Genomic DNA, 15,840 nt, shown 5'->3' on the forward strand with positions numbered 1-15,840 from the left:
CCCCCCCCATGTTTGTGCTCCACCCCATGTTTTGATTAAGAACAGTGTTGCCATGCACAGGAAGTTACTCTTCTGCTTTTCTGCTGGCGCGGTTTCTGTCTTTTCTGCATTTCAGTGTTTCGCCTTCTGTTCAGAAAGCACGCAGAGCTCATCTCGAGGTGCCGTTATTCCATTTTTGACCTCCGCGCCATGACGCCCCTGCCTCCACGAGGCCTCATCTAGGCCCACACGCTTCTGCTCTGGTATGCGCTGATTTCTTGGGAGAAGGTGTTTTTGCACGGCTTTCCTCCTGGATTACTTGTGGAGATTAGTGATGGGGAATGCCGGGGGCTCGGAGCAGGAGGCGTCTGAAGGCCGCGAGTCCAGGAGCTCGGTGGGCACATCGGCCGTCATGAGCGAACCCGGCGCCCCGACGTTGCCCAAGAAGCAGTCGGCTCCCCCGAAGTTGCCTTTGCCTGCTGAAGACGAGCTGGAGGAGCGCTTCAAAGTTGTGCTGGTGAGTGGAAAACACTTTTTTTTTAAATACTGCCTTCCTAATCCCATTTAGGTCACGTTGGCAGAACGAGGTAATCTGTTTTGAAATACAAAAATCAAAATCATGAGCGCTCCAAATGTGTTTTAAGTGAGAGTTTGGAAACATAATAATGAAATAAAAATATACAAATGGCTACCCAAATCCATAAAGCTAATTTTTAGCTAATTTTCTTCAACTACAAAAATTCTTAATTTTTCTCTTTGTTCCATCCTGTGTGTTTGTGCGCCAAATTTTAGTGCACATTTTCGCACCTCAAAAGTACAGCCTTTTAACAATATGGTGCTTTTTCCGGTCTTATGGTCTGCGGTGTTGCCTCACTTCCTCTTCAGGCCTTGAATTCTCACTGTACAAAAGAAAGATGGATATCTCCTCACTTTTTCCATTCACATTGATATAACTGTTGCCATTCCCCAAGTTGCTGTTTTTTAATATTTTAACTCATTGGCTGCCATTGACGGCGTCCAATCCCCATAAAGTCTACTTGTGACAAACTCATTTAAAGAGTTTAGAGTTTTTCAGAGCCGCACGATTGGACATCTACCATCGCCAATGCAACTGAAACCGTTAAGAAGTAGAACCAATAAATGTTGTTTCCAATTTGAATGCCGCACCCTCTCAACCGTTTGAGCGGCACCTGACTTCACTTCCTGTTTGAGCAAAACAAGCGAGGAGGAAGTCAAATGGTGTTTCCAAAATGAGCAACAAGCATGTGCTTATTATAATATCTAATAAGTGTGTAAAAATTTCATGACCGATACAGTATTTTTAATATTTACTTGCTAATCCTACATGAATTTGGAAGGATTGGTGGCAGCATTCTAATTTTTTTGTTAAAAACTCATTCACATTGAGCTAAGGTGAGCACTGACCTTTGACCTTTCCTTTTTGGGGGGCCAAAAATGATCACCCAAAAAGTGTGCACTATGAACTTTTAGGTTTGGTCCAGGGTGAATACGCACTGAATCATGAAGACTCCACAATGCAGGGCATCGTCACATTATTTCTTAGTTTCTAAGTTTAAAATTTAGGTTATTAATAAAAATATTTCTCTCTTTCAGAGTTACATGAACCTGCCGCCTGATAAACTGCAGCTGTTGAACCAATATGATAACGACAAGAAATGGGAACTTGTGTGTGATCAGGTACTTACGATCATGTTTGTTTATTTACCATTAGTATATGTATTTGCTATTTTTAATTGATTTTTTTTAACTCACTGGCTTCCATTGGGCATCCAATTGTGCAAGTCAGATGGGATAAGCTCCAGCACCCCGCCACCCTGACAAAGATAAACGGTGTTGAAAATAAATAAATGGCTGCCATTGATAGTGATAGACAATGAAGTGTCAATCTAAAAATGAGCCAACTTCCATGACCCAAATAGTATTATTTTTCCACTTTTAACACTTTACTTACTGCGGCTTCCATATTTTTTCTTTATAAACAGACTGCCATTAAAAGCACGAGATGGATTAGACGTCTATCGCTGTCAATGGCACTGAAACATGACCAGTTAATGCCAGCCAGTGAAACATGATTTTGTTTTGTTATTTTCAAATGGATTTTATTCAGGTCATGTAACTTCCTGGGTTTCCGCCTTCACGTGTGCGGTTAAGAGCACAGTGTTAAAACCGCAAAGGTGTCGGCATGGCGACCGCGTAGGACGATGGCGCACATCGTTTAGTGTGTGTTAGTGTGCGGGTACTTAACTTAATGTTAGCGTGCGTCATTCAGTTCCCTCTTTGTCCTCTCAGGAGCGCTTCCAGGTGAAAAGTCCTCCATCCACATACCCGGCCAAGATCAGGAGCTTCTACCAGGATCAAGTGGTCGTTGCTCGCCGGGTCAGTCCTGTATTTCTGCATAAAACAATCTCTATTGACATATTTTGGCCTGAAACTTCCTGATTGATATTTTGTCAAGACAGTTAGCAGGCCAAATTTCACCTATAGATACACTTTAAAACTTTAAAGCTTCAAATACCTATGTATTGGTGATTAATTATTTAGTTTCAAGGAAGGCTGGGTCGATTTCTCCCGTAAACACAAAACTGATTGTGTTGCAAGTGGATTGTATTGAACGCAAATGAGATTTTTAGTCTTCTTTAAATAACAAATTAGTCCACAAAATGTATCATGTGAGACTCACAAACCATGTCAGTATTACACTTATTTAATAATTATTATACGACATGTATGCCACATTTATGGATAATCAACTATTATAAAGCGCTTTGAGTAACATTGAATAAGTGGCTAAGCACTATATGGGTATGCTAATCCGACAGTGATGTCCTTTTTAACAATGACATCACAAAAAATCCGCTAAAAATGTATTAAAATTTGACGCTGACCGCTTTGTCGGTGCTTGCTCATCAGAAGAAAAAAATCCAAGACGCCACCAAAGTCCTCAAGGATTTGGAAATATCCCTGCGCACGAACCACATCGGGTGAGCGCTAATTTGATGAAAATACAGTAAAATTGTTTTTTCCGCCATATCACTTACTACATTTTGAGTGTTCCTGCTATTTTGTTTCTCATAGTTGGGCTCAAGAGTTCCTGAACGAGCAGAACAAAGGTCTGGATGTGCTAGTGGAGTATCTGTCTCAAGCCCAGGGCGACGCCTCGTGAGTAGCGTAGGAAAAAACAAAAAACAAAAGTAAATAAATAAGTTATGCTATTGTTTTCAAACCATCTTTTGCAGGTTTGACGCGGAAAGCAGCGAAAACGGCAGCACGTTGGCTGAGAAATCCAGGTCTGTCAACGGAAGGTCCATCGAGGACCTGACCAAGGCCGGCGGAGGCTCGCACTCGCACGGGATGGGCAGGGCGGCACGGGCCCTCACCGTCAGGTGATAAAAGTTTTCTCCAACAGGGAGTACCGACCAAGTGGTCTCATATGGTCTTCATGAACAGGATCAGTTCCACGCTGGGGAACAAAATGATGAAGAAGACGAATTCGCCAAGTCACAGAGATGATGTGCACGTGTGTATCATGTGCTTGAGGGCCATCATGAACTATCAGGTACACAAACTTTCCACTGTCTATAATTGGTGTTAAAACTGGGGTGGTCTGGGCGTCATTTTGTGAGGTTTTTGTTCTTTTAGACAATAACTTCAAAAGTCCTACTCATTCTTGAAGCGATTGTTTTGAAACGGGTTGGTTCGCAGACCGCTTTAACGTCAACTTGATTTCACGTGGGCCGGACCATTTTAGATATAATATTTAGATATTTTTTTAATAGATGGATTAAAAGAACTGGATTAAAAGCCCTGAATATTCAGTTTTTTATAGCTCTAAAACAATGTTTATTTTAGCTTTTTTAAAATATATTTTTAGATTTTACAAAATGATTTTTGAACTAAAAACACAGAAAAAAATGATTAAAAATTACAATTATTGATTTAAAAGGGGGACAATCAGGAATTTTAATATACATCTAAACTCTTCATTTTAATTTGATCCTAAAACAGAAAGTTGGCACTCATGATTTACTTTCCCGGGCCACACAAAATGATGCGGCGGGCCAGATTTGGCCCCCGGGCCGCCACTTTGACACATCTGATCTAGATCATCTGATTTTGAGCCTGATTTTTAAGTGATCTTTTTATCAATGCTGATTATTTAAGTACACCCCTATACTAGTTAGGATTTCTATAGCCTTCTATGGGTTTTAGGAATTTGCCTGTAGAGGTCAGCCTTCAGCCTGTTTATCACACTAGCGCTTGTTCGTCTGTTTTCAGTCGGGTTTCAACCTGGTGATGACCCACCCGCGTTGCGTCAATGAGATCACGCTCAGTCTAAACAGCAGGAATCCCAGGTCAGTTAGTCGTGTGTGTGTTTGTGAGTGTTTGTGAGTACCTTTAAAATTCCCAATTCATGACCACTTGGATCTTCTGGTAGGACCAAGGCCCTGGTACTGGAGCTTTTGGCTGCCGTCTGCCTGGTCAGAGGAGGACATGACATTATCCTGTCGGCCTTCGACAATTTTAGAGAGGTTCTTCTCAAAAGAATACATACTTGCAGAAAATATCAACAAATATTTCAATTACACCCACTTTTGTCTCACGTAGTTGATAGTAACCCAAGTATTACTTAGCCGTGGACGATGCTAGAGGTCAAATCCATCTGAAGTGGAAGTGGAATGAACTTTCATTCATTCACTTAAAATGGATTGGACGTCTAGTGTCGTCAATGACAACCAATCAGTTAAAATCGACGTCTATGGCTCTGATTGGCGTATCTTCTGTTTTTTTCCCCCTCAGGTGAGCAGAGAGAGGAATCGTTTTGAAAAGCTGATGGAATATTTTATCAATGACGACTGCAACATTGACTTCATGGTGAGTACAAACAGATGAAATTGCATTGAATCATTAAAAAAAATAGTAGACTAAACGTGGGATTTAAACGTTTTTTTGCAGGTGGCCTGCATGCAGTTCATCAACATTGTGGTCCATTCCGTGGAGAACATGAACTTCCGTGTACACCTGCAGTACGAATTCACAAAATTGGGCTTGGACAAGTATTTGGAGGTGAGACGATTATGCCGTGCTGGAAATAGAGTCGATTTTTTTTACCGTATTATTTGGTAATTTTAGAGTTTGAGGCAAACGGAGAGCGAGAAGCTTAAGGTGCAGATCCAGGCTTACTTGGACAACGTGCTGGACGTGGGGGCTCTGCTGGAGGACGCCGAGAGTCGAAGCGGTGTTCTGGAGCATGTGGACAAGCTGCAGGAACTCAACGTTCAGGTCGCTTGCCGTGTCATTTACGTCAAGTGAGGTGGAGGTCTTGTACGTGTGCTGAAATGTTCTTTGCACGGTCCTCTACAGCTCAATGCTAAGATACTTGAGATTGAGTCTCAGAGTGCAGAGAAGATTTCCGAGTTGGAGACCGAACTCATGCAGGCCACCAAAGAAACAGAGTTGCTTAAGGTACGCACTACTCTTATTCATTTAACAGCCATGAGGCCATGGACTTTCTTTTTGTCTTAGATTTAAAAAAAGCTAAAATAAACATTGTTTTGGATCTATAAAAAATGAATATTCAGGGCTTTTAATCCAGTTCTTTTAATCAATTTATAAAAAAAATCTAAATATTATATCTAAAATGGTCCGGCCCACATGAAATCGAGTTGACGTTAACGCGGTCTGCGAACCAACCCGAGTCTGACACCCCTGATCTACATCTTATTTTTAATTTCACACTGACCGCCAAAAGCTTATGTTGGTTTTTTTTTAGCCATAGTTATCAATCATTTATCGTGCACCTCCAGGAAAGCTTGAGAGACTCCTGCTCTCAAGTAAGCGCTTTGAAGCAGAGGGAACGGGAGAAGGAGCTGGACTGGGAACGCGAGAAGGAGCTGGACTGGGAACGCGAGAAAGAGCGGGATCGTATGACCACCACCAATCAGGCGCCTTCTGAGCTGGAGCTGAAGATTATGGAACTGCAAGAGAAAGGTCTGATCTGCTTAACCAGGAGCCCCTCAGGACATTTGGACATCACCATTGTGCCCGTCACCGTGACCGACAGCGCCTCCATACCAGTGGCCCAGCCAAATGGCGAAAATACCTCCTCAACTCAAGTTAGTCCTTCGGGGCCTCCTGATCCTGAACCTGAGTCTGCTCCTACTCCTTCACCTCCTACGAAATCCCCTCCTACAACCCCCCCTCCTCCTCCTGCTCCTGCTCTCCCTGCTCCCCCACCTCCTCCCCCACCTCCTCCCCTGCCACCTAATGGTACTCCAAGAGGAGATTCATCACCTCTTATACCTGCTGTCCAAAAAGTGCCACCGCCACCACCACCACCACCACCCCCTCCACCTCCTGAACCTTCCTCTCGAGAGGGTTCATCTATACCAGCACCTCCACCGCCTCCGCCCCCTCCATTTGCTGCTAGAAAGGGAGTCCCGCCTCCTCCCCCGCCATCCGCCGGAGGCGGGCCTCCACCTCCTCCACCTCCACCTGGTGGCTTTTCTTCATCCCCTCCAGGAGCTCCCAACATTTTGTCTGGTACGGAACAGGGAACAGATCTAGAACACAGGTGTCAAACCCATTACACAAAGGGCTAAGTGGGTCGCATCAATGCCAATACCAATTGTCTTCCAACTGTAACCAGTTGATTGCAGACAGGTGCTGCTCGTTTCAGCAGAAACCTGATTGGTCAAACTGTCCCCCGCACCCATTTGGCCCATTGTGGAATCGGCTCGACACCTGGGATCTAGAAAATCCGTAAAAGACGATAACTGGATTTTTGCATCTCCGCAGGGTTGAAAAGTAAGAAGCCGATCCAGACGAAGTTTAGGATGCCTTTGTTAAACTGGCAGCCTCTAAAACCCACGCAGGTTAAGGGAACCGTATTCCATGAGCTAGATGATGACCACATTTTGGGGGTAAGAAGTCATACCCCCCCAGAGATGACAACCTCTGGTGGTCTGGTGACACAGCTATGAAGGTTATCATCCTGTCTTTCTTCAGGAGCTGAACATGGAAACGTTTGAAGAGCAGTTCAAGACCAAAGCGCAGGGTACCCCGTCTGACCTGACCAAGGTGAAAAAGAAGTTAGGCTCCAAGCTTCCCAACAAGACATCTTTAATTGACCCCAACAAGGCTAAGAATTTGGCCATCACATTGCGCAAAGCGGGGATGAATCCTTCTGAGATCTGCATCGCCCTCGAGACGTATGGACCGCCCGATTCGGACCTTCACGACTGGTTGGAATGGAAAAAAAATGAAAAGTTTGCTGCTCGACAGGTACGACCAGCAGTCCTTGTCCATCGACTTCCTGGAGCTGCTGGAGCACTTCATACCCTCGGACTTTGAGATGAAGCTGCTGATCAACTACGAGGAGGACGGCCGATCCTTGGAGAACCTGACAGATGAAGATCGCTTCATTCTGCGCTTCGGCAAGATCCCTCGCCTCAGCCAGCGGATTAATACGCTCATCTTTATGGGGAACTTCCCCGAGAGCATCAGGAGGCTGCAGCCGGTGAGTTTGGCCTCCTCCCAAAGCGTCAGACCAAAGTTCTGAACTTTGACATCTTTCTTGCAGCAATTCAACGCTGTCATCTCTGCCTCCATGTCCATTAAATCCTCAGCTAAACTAAAGAAGATCTTAGAGGTCAGTCCAAGAAAAGTCACTAACCGCCGCCGCCCTCAGAGAATGCTAACATCTTTTGAGGACCTTTTTTTTTTAGATCGTTTTGGCATTTGGCAACTACATGAACAGCAGCAAGAGAGGGGCAGCTTATGGATTTCGACTTCAGAGTCTGGACCTTGTAAGTAGCTTTCCAAGTTCTCCAGTGGATGAGTTCATTCAGAACACAGGAACCAACTCCTGATTGTATTTCAGCTACTGGAGACAAAGTCCACAGACCGAACGCAGACTCTGCTCCACTTCATTACCCACAGCGTCCATGAAAAGTATCCCGACCTGGTCAACTTTCACACAGAGCTCCACTTTGTAGAAAAAGCATCACTTGGTTGGTACTTACTCACTTTTTTTGCGTCCTATGGAACCGCTTCCTCAAAAGCTTCCGTCTTTCCACCAGTGTCCTTGGACAGCATTCTGCAGGACATCCGCTCCCTGGAGCGAGGGATGGAGATGATCAAGAAGGAGTTTGCTGTACAGAACGACAGTCTCGTCTTGAAGGAGTTCCTCCAAAACAACAGCGAGCCGTTGGGGTCTCTGGTGAAGGACAGCAAGACTGCGCAGGTGAGCTTTAAAGTCCCACTAGCACCAGTTTTTCCCACTAATCAAATGATAGAATCTTGTCAAACAGTATTCCTAACTAAATGATCAAGTCTCACAGAGATCTCATGACAGTTTGCCTCTGCATAGTTGAAATCGATAGCATAATTCAAAGTAAGGGTTGACTCAGGGCGTATAATTCCTTATCAAGCCACGAGAAAAATTAGGAAGTAAGCCCCCAAAAACATAATTCCAGGGACATTATACCAAGTTCAAAATCACAATGACATAGCAAGATGTAGCACCTGACAGAGAAGCATCTTGGACTAACATCAGAAGTCGGACACCTGTTAAATATCCTACTTTTAAGCCTTGACTCTGCAAGCAAGCTTAGCAATTGATTAAAAAAAATAATTCATCATCTGAAAACATTAAAACCGAGATTTTATTACTGGTGCAATTTTAGCTAGCTGGCCAGAGCAAAACAAAACTCAGGTAAAACTAAAGCACCAACGGGACAGGAACGGGATGAATAAAGTTCAATCTGATCTAATCTAAATGAACTTGACCTCTACTTGTCCATCCCGCAGGAGGCTTACACCTCGGTGGTGGAGTATTTCGGCGAGAACCCCAAAACCACTCAGCCGGCCATGTTCTTCCCGCTCTTTGCGCGTTTCATCAAAGCTTACAAGGTAAGAAGGTGGAGAAGACTGGCGAAAACGACGTGAGACCTCCCCTGATCTTTTTCTTATCGCAGAAAGCTGAGCAAGACAATGAGCTGAAGAAGAAAACTGAGCTGGAGATGAGCGAAGCCAAAGAGAGTTCTTCGTCAAAAGCTGGAGGCCCCAAGGTACGTTTTTGGGATGGAGTGGTGCAATTTCCTTTTCCATGCGGTTTCTCGGTTTCTGAAGGTTGTCATTTCCAGGCTTCCCATATGCCCAAGATGGACTTCCTTGCAGAGTTGAGGAGGAAGCAGGTGCAACCTCAGGTGCGCGAAGGCAAAGATGGTGCTTTGGAGGACATCATCACAGGTAACTCCATATGCATTTACTCATAAGAATAACTAGAAGATGCCGTTGCTGGAGAGTTTGCATCGGGGTGCTTGAATTTTGGTCACTTTTCCGACTCATTTTGGAGCAGTTTTGGATCATTTCCTCTCCATTTTAGGGCTTTTTTCCACATCACTTTATGCTAAGTTAGGGGTATTTTTAAAAAACTTCCTGTTAAAATCAGGTTTATTTCTCATTTTGGTTTTCTACGCGTAAAAATAAGGAGCAGCTAAGTCATGTCTATACCTTCCGGCTCCATTACAAAGCGGGAATGCCACACAAAAGATGGCTGCCATTGACAGAGTTGCTTTGAAAAAATTAGCTGACTGAAGCGTAACTTAGTCAAATTCGCACTTACATTGAAACTAAGGAAAAATGAACAAGCTACTTACATTCATTTTATAGTTCATGAATTAATATTGGTTGCCATGGCTACCTACTATATGTAAACAAAAAAATCTTTGGAAAAGATATACGTTTCAGCACTTACCCACTTATCGAAGTGTTTGAATGGTTTGTGTCTCCGTCCTCAGATCTGAGGAACACGCCATTCCGCCGCGCTGACGGTCGCCGGTCAGCTCAGCGATTGGACAGCTAAAAGAAAAACAAGCTGAAGCCTAGAAGTGGACTGACACTTATGCAAGAGGTCAACTTGAAGCAAAACATTTTGGACGGAAATTGCCGTGTAAATAATAGAATACACTCAAGATGTATTTGAGTCGAAATTGGTTTAAATCGCTGGACATTTTCAGATGTATGTTTGCATTGTTCTTTGTCAAATAAACCCAAATACTTTTTTTAAATTTGAAAATGTTCTGTTTTTGTGATGCAGGTTCAAAGCTACCTTTTACTTACCGACAAAACATGACATTTTACAGTAGGCTGTCCTCTACTGGCTAACCATAATTCTGTAATAAACTACATTCAAGACATTTTTAATTGTAGTACCGTATTAATAAAATAAGCTATACTACAATGCATGCCTTTATTCTCATAGTACAGTAATCCCTCGAATATCGCAGACAATGTAGACCAGACCTAATCGAAAAACCGCAAAGTAGGATCAGTACTATAATGCATGTTTTTGCACATATATTAAGTCGACTTCAATCTTGAAATGTTTATTCACATACTTTTTTGGGCCTGAGTACTCTGTCATGCTTTTTTGTCACCTTAGTAGTCCACGACACAACAAAACCGTTGGTTCAGTCTGTAAAATAGAATTTAAAAAAACAAATTTTAGTGGTCCTGGTGAGATAAAGCCACAGAGTCATTGAACTATACAAGAGGAGCTGCACTTTATTGGACACACAATCACGGCAAATTATGTACAAAACTTTAGTCACACACGTTTCCTCACATAATGTCATCCGCTCTGATAAATTAACTCCAGCATCATTTGTTTTTTTTTCTCTTTACATAAATGAATATTTTCATATAACTATATATATATATTTTAGTAGATCTCTAATGGTCTTGGTCACTGTTAACTACAAACGTAGGCCGCGGTGCATTCAAGCGTTGCGAAACACCAAACATGCCTGTCTTTGCTTCACGCACAAAATCAAACGAATGTGTCAACTCCACCTTTTTTATTAAGTATTTTGGGAGAAAACATTCATGATAGACATCTTTTTTTTGTAATTATTCTTTTAAATCATCTTGACTGCACCGTGCGATTGCTTGAGACGATACATGCATCTGTGGTGTTTGAATACTTTTGAAACTGTCATTATACTACTAATAATATTCAGTAATGAATACATTTTCCTTTTTGGACGGAACCGTTTCTTTGACCTGACTATTTACACAATTTTTGTTGATTCTACTTTGTGATGCTGTTTTAACATCCACACATTCATGTAAAAATACAGTACATGTACTATATACAGTACATACTATATAGCACATAGGTTTATTGTATTGTCATTAAAAAAACAAGATACAAGTGAAAACACTACATTGTTGATCCATTTTGGTGGTTCTGCTTACCCACTATTTTTGTTTTATTTATTTTTAATTATTTTTTTTAGCTTAGTTCTGCTGCACTTTTACCAACTGACTTGAACGCAAAATTTCGGTCATGTGACCTCAATCCAACTTTGTATTTAGTCATAAATCCTTACCTTGAACAGCACCAAAACATGTAAACACAACATGCGTGATTTAAAAAAAAAAGATATTTAAATTAAATAATCAAGAGACAAAATATATAAAATATACATCTTTAAAATAAAGAATAGAAAAAAAAAATCCTCAACAGACATTTCCGAACACGCGTGTCCATAAAGAAAATCCTAGAAAAAAAAAGACCTTTCCTATATATATATTACAGAGGCTATACAGATATATATTTGAAAGAAATATTTTTTAAAAAATGTCTAGCGTGTATGAATAAATAAGCTGTGTGAAATGGAAAGAAAAAAAAAACAGAATTGGTACAAAAATGGTCATTGGGTTAATTTAAAAAAAAAACGGAATAGTGATGCATTATACAGTAGTCTATAGACTGTATATATATATAAATATGTATATTATAATAATGACATTTTTCTTCACAGACACACAGTGTATCATTTTACACAGACCTCAAATATTTATATATAAATACACACACATAAATGTGTTTAGCTTAGCTTTAAATGCCACGGCTGCATTTCTTCTATCCTTTTTAATCTGCAAAACGCATAAATGGCTGCCAATGACGTGCTAGATGTCCAATCTATTTGAAGTGGGAGGGATGGCAGCCGTTAAACATTCATTCATTCGCTGTCACCTTCCCAGTTGAAATGGATTGGACGTTTAATAGCGATAAACAGTTGATTTAAACGATTTAAGTTCGACAGCAGAGCGATGATTGGACGCCTATCTTCGTCAATGGCACTGAAATGGTCTCACTGTGCATTTCATTTTCATTCACAGAGCGGATTGTTTGCACTTGTGCTTGTAAATGAAGTCATTTCCCGGTGCGCCTTTTGTCTACGTGACTCGCAGCTGTCGACGAGGCACTCGAAAGTGGTTTGGAGTGCGGCACGAGATTTCAAGTCACGAAAATGCCGCCTCATAAATAGAAAGTCCTCGTCTCTTTTTTTTCAGTCTTTTTCAAACATGCGCTAAATTCTCACTAAGAGTCGGCCGTTATAATTGCTCTTTTTCCAATGGGCTCATTTTTTTTTTTTTAAATTGACCTTTGGCTATCCGTCGACTTCCATTTCATCATTTAAAAACTCCTAACATCTGAGGTTCTCATACGTAGACATGACATTTTGGTTCATGTAGGCCACAATATTAACATTTGCTTTGGACTCCACGCCCCAAAATGTGATGTCCACCAGGTTTAAGGCAGTGTAGCACTTTTCACTATTGTGTCCAACTGTCCTAAAATACAGAGCTCGTACCGTGGCACCCCAAAATGACAGCGTTTTAAGGCTAAGGCTTCAAGGGTGGGGGTCTATAAAGGTGTTTTTTTTTCTCTTTTGTTTGTGCGCGTGAAATCAAAGTCAAAGTGTGCGGATAGAAACCAAAGCAGCTTTAGGTTAGGAAGTCACGTTGTGCCTTATCATCAAGTAGAAATGAGCTCCATGGCTGCAGATTCCCCCCCCCCCCCCTCTCCCCCCGTCAGTCCAAATGGATTTGACGTCTAGCGCCGTCAATGGCAGCCAATGAGTGCCCTATGAAGATAATGAAATATGAATACAAACAGGGCTTGGTGTCTTTGGGGGTGCGATGCAGATGATTGTCTTCATGTACAAAACTAACATCAAATTGAATACAATATCTCTACATAAAAGTCATCTTGATATATATATATATTTCTAGATAGATTTATATTGTCGGATATTTGTACTTTGTGTAGTTGTAGCTTCATTTAAAGATGTGCTGCTGGGGAAAAGCCTTTGTGCATCAGTAGCATTAAATGTGACATTTTCAAAATAATTTGCCGAGATGAACAATTTCAAAATAATGGGTATTTTGGTAATACTATTTTTTTTTCACTACTTTTGACCTGTCAAAGAATCATGTAAACGAGCACCACTTTAGCTTGATTCAAATATTACCACTTAGCTTTAAAATGACAAATACGCACGCATGTGCGCATCAAAACATTTGAACATGGCAGAGTAAAATCTCTAATATCTATTGTCTATTTGGAGAAAAAAAATCAGAATTTAATTCTGTTGGGTATCATTTGTGGTTAAATTCATTCATTGACGATACTTTTAACTCAAAATACACTTTTATTCAAGTGAAATAAACCGAAATTGTGAATAAATAGAAGTCTTTCTTGTGAGAGATTAAAAAAAATTGGATTTTCTCTTCATCTTTTTGCCAAAAGCAACCAGTTATTCCATAGATTGTGTAGTTATTTGTAGCTTCATTTTGGGGGATGACAGCACAAAGAGGAAGAGAAAAAGATTATAGTTCATAATTTAAAAGGCTGGGCCCTTGTGTTACTTTTGTTCCACATTTAGCCATTTCTAATTGCACTTTTTCTGTCTTTTGGTCTCTCCTTAAACATTGCAATCATTTTAAATCAAACTTTTGGCGCAAAAAATTAGAGATTTTATGCTGAGGTGATGTCACCAGTAATTTTGTTCAATTAGTACTAGGATTATTCATATTCCACCATCTTCAAATATAATGAAACGCACTTGCATGTTGAGTACACTCACATGGTGACGATTATTGCATCTACCTTTTAACTCCTTGACGGCATTAGACGTCAAATCTATTTGAATCGGGAACTCCAGTGTCAAAGCAGTCAAAGAGTTAATACGGGAACAGCTTATACGGGTGGAAAAGGTCCAGTTTTGTGCGTCAGGGTGAAAAAGAAAGAATAAAAAATAGGCCTAAGAGAATAAACACATAATATTGCTCGATTAAAATCATAATATTACAAGGAACCTGCCATTCATTGTAATATTACAATTTGAATCAGCAAAAACGGATTAATCGCAATTTAAAAAAATGTCATGTTACGTACCTTTACATCATATCATGACATATAAGTCGTAATATTACAAGTGAAAAGTTGTAATCTTACATCATTTTGCAAGATGCTCGAGATCCGTATCATTTTAACGCAGGAAGCGAAATGCTACGTAAAACTCATTTAGCTTTTAGGTACGGTAAAAATACATAAAATACCGACTTGAACCTTGTTGGTATTTTTCGAAAAAACATGACAAATTCTTGTTACATTCCGAGTTGAATTTTCTAATATTAAGACTACAGCGTTGTAATATATTACAACATGACTTCATTTTTCGTAATATTGCAACTTTTTTCTCATTGTATTACAACGTCTGCCTAATCAGGTAATATTTCGACTTTGATTTCTCAATATTATGCCTTCATTCTTGTCTTTTTTTTTTTTCTCCGGCCCTAATATTCGGTGGTACGAAACAAAAAAAGGGAAAGCTGCCACTTTTGCTCTTACGGTCCGTTCTTGAGCCCCTCCAGACCGGCCTTGGACAATGTGGGCGACGTGGGCGAGCACGGTGACAAGACGGGCGTGCTGGGCGAGGAGCATGACGATAGGGGGGCGCTGGGCGTCTGCGAGGCGGAGGAGGCGGGCGAGGGCGAGCGGCTGTCGGGCGAGGGCAGGGAGGCCGAGACCGAGGCCGCCCGTTGCTGCTGCTGCTGCTCCCGGAGGAGCCGGTGGCGGCGCAGGGCGGAGGACAGCAGCAGTGCTTCGGCGCTCAGGCCGGCGGCCGACAGGCTGGCCAGCAGCGCCTTGGCCTGGCCGGGCGACGCCCTCAGCGCGGGGCCCTCCGCCCTCCGGCGGCGGACGCCCGACTCGGCGTTCGGGGCGGCTCCCTTCGGGTAGAGCGGGACACGTGATCGACGAGGACGGGGAGGGGGAACCGTGAAATAGTCCCACAAAGTGAAGCTTGCCTGCGCGTGCATGCTCACTGTCGAAAGGGGGGGGGGGGGGGGGGGGGGGGGGGTATCGTGCGTTAAAAGGGCCAGGGGGGACGGGATGGGTCACGCCACCACAAGGAGGACAAGAGTGGAAGGGCAGAACAAGCAGAGGACACATTATTTCAGGCGAACACCGGCATGTGCGACGGGCGTGGCACCGTCGACACATGATTTTATTTTGACTTTTAATGACCACTACGCATTAAAATATACAAAATAACCACACCACTGTCAAGCATAACCACATGTAATGAAGTGATGCACCACTAGATGACAGTCTTTGCATACACAGTTGGAGCAAAGTGGTCGGTCATTTAACGTTTATTCACTGCCAGCCTCCTAGTACAAAGAGATTGGACGTCGACTAGTGATGAACTCATTTCAATCGTCAGCAGAAGCACGAGAAGGCCTTTCGATCGATGTTCCCATCAGAAATCTAGGCATAACTAGCTTTTTTTCCTCAACCGAGAAAAAAAAGGTTTCATCCATGTCATTTTTTACCGATTGGTTGCCACCTGACGGCGACTCCATTTGGAGTGGGAGGGTTGGCAGGGAACAAACACTCCAACTTTAAACGGAATGGACGCCTACGAGAGATAAACGCATTTCAATTGAAAGCAGAAGCATGAAAAGACCTTGCAACGGCCC

General features: G+C 42.1%; 2 protein-coding genes across 11 annotated transcripts in view; one reads left to right on the forward strand and one right to left on the reverse strand.

The window, feature by feature from the left end:
- The first annotated feature begins 72 nt into the window (after positions 1 to 72).
- fmnl1a (formin-like 1a) lies at positions 73 to 10,070 on the forward strand. Of its 2 annotated transcripts, XM_077619286.1 has the most exons (25): positions 75 to 496; positions 1,594 to 1,677; positions 2,290 to 2,376; positions 2,911 to 2,981; positions 3,076 to 3,159; positions 3,237 to 3,383; positions 3,448 to 3,556; positions 4,276 to 4,352; positions 4,436 to 4,529; positions 4,798 to 4,872; positions 4,954 to 5,064; positions 5,131 to 5,280; positions 5,362 to 5,463; positions 5,805 to 6,540; positions 6,796 to 6,920; positions 7,006 to 7,208; positions 7,282 to 7,516; positions 7,580 to 7,648; positions 7,725 to 7,805; positions 7,880 to 8,009; positions 8,079 to 8,242; positions 8,809 to 8,910; positions 8,976 to 9,068; positions 9,144 to 9,249; positions 9,801 to 10,070. In XM_077619286.1, exons 1-25 carry the CDS (start codon positions 314 to 316, stop codon positions 9,863 to 9,865), a joined length of 3,483 nt encoding a protein of 1,160 aa, XP_077475412.1. In that variant the 5' UTR covers positions 75 to 313; the 3' UTR covers positions 9,866 to 10,070. The 2 variants fall into 2 exon arrangements, with proteins under 2 accessions (XP_077475411.1, XP_077475412.1); XM_077619285.1 differs by having other exon boundaries at positions 73 to 496; positions 7,880 to 8,242.
- Positions 10,071 to 13,642: 3,572 nt separating this feature from the next.
- The window catches only part of srcin1a (SRC kinase signaling inhibitor 1a), a 68,200-nt gene continuing 66,002 nt past the window's right edge, over positions 13,643 to 15,840 (reverse strand). For 7 of the 9 annotated variants that reach the window (XM_077619278.1, XM_077619277.1, XM_077619279.1 and 4 more), the window contains one exon: positions 13,643 to 15,087. In XM_077619278.1, the coding sequence (XP_077475404.1) occupies positions 14,704 to 15,087 (384 nt within the window). In that variant the 3' untranslated portion in view covers positions 13,643 to 14,703. Of the gene's footprint in view, positions 15,183 to 15,840 lie in introns of all 9 variants that reach the window. The other 2 variants (XM_077619281.1, XM_077619284.1) reach the window with 1 other exon arrangement.

This window comes from Stigmatopora argus, chromosome 14, assembly GCF_051989625.1.
Source record: "Stigmatopora argus isolate UIUO_Sarg chromosome 14, RoL_Sarg_1.0, whole genome shotgun sequence".
Classification (NCBI taxonomy): Eukaryota; Metazoa; Chordata; class Actinopteri; order Syngnathiformes; family Syngnathidae; genus Stigmatopora; species Stigmatopora argus.